At 34.7% G+C, this 5,695-nt stretch overlaps 1 protein-coding gene across 1 annotated transcript in view; it reads right to left on the reverse strand.

Moving 5' to 3' along the window:
• Positions 1-2,337: 2,337 nt before the first annotated feature.
• The window catches only part of LOC132184164 (protein ROOT INITIATION DEFECTIVE 3), a 5,089-nt gene continuing 1,731 nt past the window's right edge, over positions 2,338-5,695 (reverse strand). The window contains exons 5-8 of the mRNA XM_059597679.1: positions 5,260-5,459; positions 4,010-4,137; positions 2,874-3,115; positions 2,338-2,697 (exon numbers count right to left, since the gene is read on the reverse strand). Coding sequence (XP_059453662.1) covers positions 2,521-2,697; positions 2,874-3,115; positions 4,010-4,137; positions 5,260-5,459 — 747 coding nt within the window. The 3' untranslated portion in view covers positions 2,338-2,520. The remainder of the gene's footprint in view (positions 2,698-2,873; positions 3,116-4,009; positions 4,138-5,259; positions 5,460-5,695) is intronic.

The raw sequence follows: 5,695 nt of genomic DNA on the forward strand, positions 1-5,695 counted from the left end.
ACTGCCAAAACAACCAAACAAATACGTCACCATAATTCTTGCTTCTCCCACTTTCTGTACTCTTCCAGTCTTCCTCCCTCATCGGGAACCGAAGGCAGTCCCAGAGCAGGGAGAAAAAATAATAATAATAATAATAATAAAATATAATACAAATGGCCCCATCTCTCATCTCCTTCCTTCTTTCTTTCTCTCTCTACATGATTTTCATCACTCTCTCTCAAGTTGGATGGTTTTCCTGTTACCTAATTTGTTCATGTCACTATGTCAGGCAGTCAAAGCATCTTGCCAGTTGTTTGGTTGAACCTTTGGTGGCGTCCATTTTTCACATTTGTGGTAGGTTTGGTCGGCCACACTAGTGTTACTGGTAATATTTGCTGAAACCAGTAGTACTGGTGGTCTCGCCGACTGGTTTTTGTTTATAAGAAGCAAATGTTCTTGGGATTGGATTCCTTCTATAATTGATGGGTTATTACATCCCATGCACTTGATTCATGACGTGTGATGACCTCATGATGAAACAGAATTTACCTTGCCGTACAAATTAGAAGCAAGGATCGAATTGCCTAACAGGCTGATCACTATGAAGAGACGGCAGATGCATCGTGCATGACCCCTGATTTAATAATAAAATGAACTGGGATCTTCTGCCCTTTTTTCTTGAAGCAGGGGATGTGAAAGGAGCTCTCTGTGATAATAAAATAAAATAAAATAAATAAGTCTACAGAAATTACGAGGGGATTACATATTTTGTTAAAAATATAACTAAGAATAATCCGAAACTTATATCAAGAGAAGTTTACCTTAATAATTTAAGGGTTTGGATTTGTGGTTTCAATACTTGGGATTTAAAAAATAACGATTTTAAAACATGCAAGACTTTTAAAATCGTAACTGAGCATTTAATAAAATCACGAGTTATTTATCTTAGGGGTGTCAAGGCGGTTACGGTTAGCGGTTATTGGCAATAACCGCTAACCGTAACCACCTTAGCGGTTAGTAGATTTCACTAACCGCAACCGCTAACCGCTTAGCGGTTAACGGTTAGCGGTTAACCGCCGGTTAGAGGTTAGTGAAATAGATAACCGCCTGCTAACCGATTTTTCAAAATTGGGCTTCTTGGGCATTTTTGGGCTTTCTTTAGAGCTTTTTGGGCTTCTTTTTTTTGGGCTTTTTGAGAATTTTTGGGCTCTTTTTTTTTTTATACCCTCTTTACATTTACTTGTACTTTAAAAAAATTTCCTTAAATATTACGGGTCCAATTCACACTTTTAACTTACAAAATTACGGGTCCAAGACTCCAAACAAACTCTTAAACTCCATCACCAGCTAGTGGAGCGACTAATGAGTAATCGTCTCTTTACTCATTTTGCTTTCACGGTTGCAGTAGCCCATTAGCAACGTAGATGGGCCATTGGCCCATGGCAAACGTTCGCAGGGCATCACAAGTCACAACCATAGAAAACCCACTTCCATATTTTTGGTACAATCATAAACACGAACGTCTTGGACTCCCTCTCTAATGGAACCCCTACAACACCTAGAATTGAGATCTTTCTCTAGTTTAAATGTAAAAGTTAGTTATATTAAAAAGGTATTTTTGTCCCTTTAAAAAATAAAAAGACAAAAATACCTCACATATAATTAACCGAATATCATCCGATTCAAATAACTGGATAGGATCCTTTTCCACACCACCTTATACCCATTCGTCAAGGGCACAGATTTTGGGCTCAGTATGACATGGGCTTCGTGATCTACAGAGCAGTTTCATATTAAGTGAACAATAATTCTTTGTGTGTGGATAAGAATCTATTGAAAGATCTTAAAAACTTGTCACAATTCTAACATAATTTCTAAAAGGGAAAAATGCAAAATTAGTCCTTGTGATTTATTTAATTTGCAATTAACTCATTGTAGTATCAAAATGAACTCAAAGATTCCTAAAGTATGCCAAAAAAATAATTTAGTCTCTACGATCAAATTTCATTCACTGACTTAACAGATTATGATAACATGAAACGTTAGAACCAATAAAATTGTAATACTTGTCATATTTAAGTCAGTGTCGCACTAACAAAATTTGTTAAATTAGTGGACAAAATTTGACTGTAGGAACTAAATTATTTTTTTTGGCATACTTCGAGGACCTTTAAGTTCATTTTGATACCACAAGGACTTAATTGTAAATCAGGTAAACCACACAGACTAATTTTTTATTTTTCCCTTTCTAAAAATAAAAATAAGATAATGGTGTAAAGTGATTCAACATATGCAGGACGTCTTCTAATTCACTCAAAATCTAGATCAAACCTGTAAGAGAATGCATTATGCTGCAACTGAGTTCATCTCCCATGATTTTTGTACACAACAAAAATAATAAATAAATAATTCCAAAATGAGAATAGAAGGTTGCAAAAAATAAACTAAAAGAAAAATTTATCAGAACAACCATGTATTTGTGGTACCTTTCAAATTAACTCGGGAGCGGTTTTGGAAAATAAAAACATAAAAAAACATGTCTCACAGGGGATTCCCATTGGAGATTGCTGCTTGATCACCATCCAAAAGCTCATTTACACAGAATTGATGCATATTCTCATACATTGTTTTCCACTGCTGAACCATTTGCATAGATCTTCTACAATCACGCTTTACTCTTTCCATCTCCATCTCAGCGGCAGCAGAAGAACCTTGTTGCTGCAGGCAAACCGAACGAAAGGTCAGACGCAGGTTTCAGGTGCATGTGAGATCACACTATTTTGCATGGTAGGATACTAAAGATGCAACTACAAACGGTAACCACGCACACGCAACCATAAACACATGAATGACAATCAAGTGGATCAAAAACAGTTACTGAGCAATAAAAAAACCTGAAGTTCTTTGATTTGATTATTGATCACATGAGAACTTAAGTATGAATCATCCATTGATTTTCTGCAAGTAGACTGGAGACTAATGACAGTCTTAACATTGACATCTTCATCTGTTGAATTTTCATATTTATCCAGCGGAGGCGGTACTAATGACCCGTGCCTTCTCGAGGAAGATTGTGAAATTGGCCGAGAATTAAAATAGACTTCTTGTCTAACAACAAGAATATTGTTTACAGGACCTGTACAGCATAGAAGGGAAACAACAAAACATGAGTGAGATAACCACAAATTTCAGGAGTCAAAATCAGAAAGATTGTGTGGAGGCAGAGAGAGGTTATTGTCTTATTGATAACTTGCACCAAATGTAATATCATTCATATAGAACACACTTGAAAGCATAATTTTACATACAAACTTCCATACCCTCAAAAAATTTATTGAAATACATACTTTAGATAGGGAAATGCTGCAAAATATCTCCAATGAAAAGGAATTTTACTTTACTCTTCACGTTGCATAACATTGAAAACTTCACTTGGAACCAGCTTAGGAAACAAATCTAGATTTAGAAACTAGGGGAAAATACATTCTGGCCCCTTAAATTACAACCACTTTTTCACTTGCATCACCAAACTTCAAAAAGTGGTATTTGGGTACCTCAAACTACCACTATATTAGAAAAAATCGTTAAATTCGATGGAAAAGTTGTCACGTGTAACACATGACCACATTGTGTCTTTCTTCCTAAAAAACCTTAAATAAAATAAAAATAAATAAATAAAAATAAAAAAACTAATTAAAAAATAAATGAAGGATGGCCGAAGCACCCCTTTGGCCACCCTCAAAATAAAAAATGAGCCATAATTGGTAATTTATATCCTCAACCAAAACTATTAGTTGAGGATACAAAGTAGTGTCTGCATTTTAGAGCACATTGTTTATTAACTGGCTAAAATCTGCAACAGAATGAATGGTACAAACATAAAAACAGAAAACTATACATAGCCCCGAGTGATTAAGAAAAACGAATAAATAAATAAGAACTATAATCTGCAAATAATAAATTTTTATTTTTCCTTGGTAGTGAACAAAAACCCTAAGCAAGCAATTATTCAGATAGCTTAGGAAAAAACCTTTTGCATGTTTGAACACCCGAACAATGTTGTGAGTTTTAGCATCCCAAACTCGTATAATACCATCCTCCGATCCAGAAATTAATAGATTTCCACTTGCACAATATGCTAAGCAAGTAACAACCTTGCTGTACAAAAATCAAAGAATGAATTTGTGAATTAAGAGATCGTATAAGCTGATACTACCAGAACACAGTTTACTGTCACAATTTAATGAGAGGTTGTTGTCTTATGTAAAACGTGCAACAATCTTCCACTAATATACTTTGATTAATGGAATAGAAAATATCCAATTTGATGATAAATAAATTAGGACAGTTGGTATTTATTTTCTCAGTATTTATGATTATAAATGAAGCAAAGATTACGCCTAAAAGGGACATAATCAAGGGATTCAACCATATGCATAATTAATAATTCCAATTTCAGCAAGAATAATGTTCCTCATAAAATTTGCAAACGGTGGGAATATTTGGTACAACTTTCTCATCATAAAAGGTGATAGAATCACAAAGCTAGTGGGTTAAGCTTGCCAAATCCATGGTAACCACACTGTTGGCCCATAAACAAATCAAAACACGCAAAATGGTTCAGCGAGAAATCCGTTTTCAATCTGAACATAACTCCATAGAAAGGTGAAACAACACCAAATTATTAAATGGTTGACTAACAAAAGCTTGCAGCCCAAGAAGGATTGAAGGTCAAAATTAGCCAAACCCCTAAGGGCTAAAAGGCACCCACTGCCCAATCAAATCCGTAACCTTGATATTTCAGCTTCAACCTGATTTCAGTTAGGGAAGCTAATATCATTCAAACTGTTTATGTCAGAATGACCTTTTTGCGCATTCTGCAAAAGATTACAGATGCCTCATGCTAATATGGTAATGTTTATAGAAAAGAAAAAAAGGGTATAAATAATTACACGGACAAGACTCCTGATCCTGAATTTTCAAATGATGAAAAGAATCAACGTTTAAACCTATGGCTTATCAGATGAGCCACAAAAAGCATAATCAATAATGCCAGACTAATTTAAAACTTCCATGTAGTTAATACATTACACAATAACATAAAATTATCCTCAACAATCCAACAATAATATATTTGAAGATTCAGCAAAGAACACCCCACAATAAAAACAGGGGACAACTTATAGCAATTATGAAAACTTCTCACCAAATAGCGAAGCCAACTCAATTTAAAAAATCTGCAAGTTCACAAAAAGTGAGGCTATAATAAAAGAGACAAACCTGTGATTCGATAATGAATTTATGATATGCAACCCATATTTCTTGTTAGAGGTACTTTCTGCATTAAGTGCAGCAATGTATATCTTGCCATCCCTGCTGCCAGCATAAAAGACATGTTCTCCAGGGTCAAGTGCAATTGCATCAATTACTGAAGGGAATACGATATTTCTTAATAATTTCCCCTTTGATAAGCTCCAGACCTAGGAAAAGGGTACATCATAATGAAGGCTAGCATAAATATTATAGTGAACCAAAATTCAAACAAATTATTGGCATTATATGTGATTGTATAGAATGCAACATTTGTTGGGGGGTGGGGGACACTAAATACAAAAAAGCTACAAAAAACAGTCACACACATAGCAAGATGAAGTACAATGTATGGCATTATATGTAAAAATTACTGAGAACTGAACTTTATCATCACTGCTGCATA

The sequence above is a fragment of the Corylus avellana genome, chromosome ca6, assembly GCF_901000735.1.
Source record: "Corylus avellana chromosome ca6, CavTom2PMs-1.0".
NCBI lineage: Eukaryota > Viridiplantae > Streptophyta > Magnoliopsida > Fagales > Betulaceae > Corylus > Corylus avellana.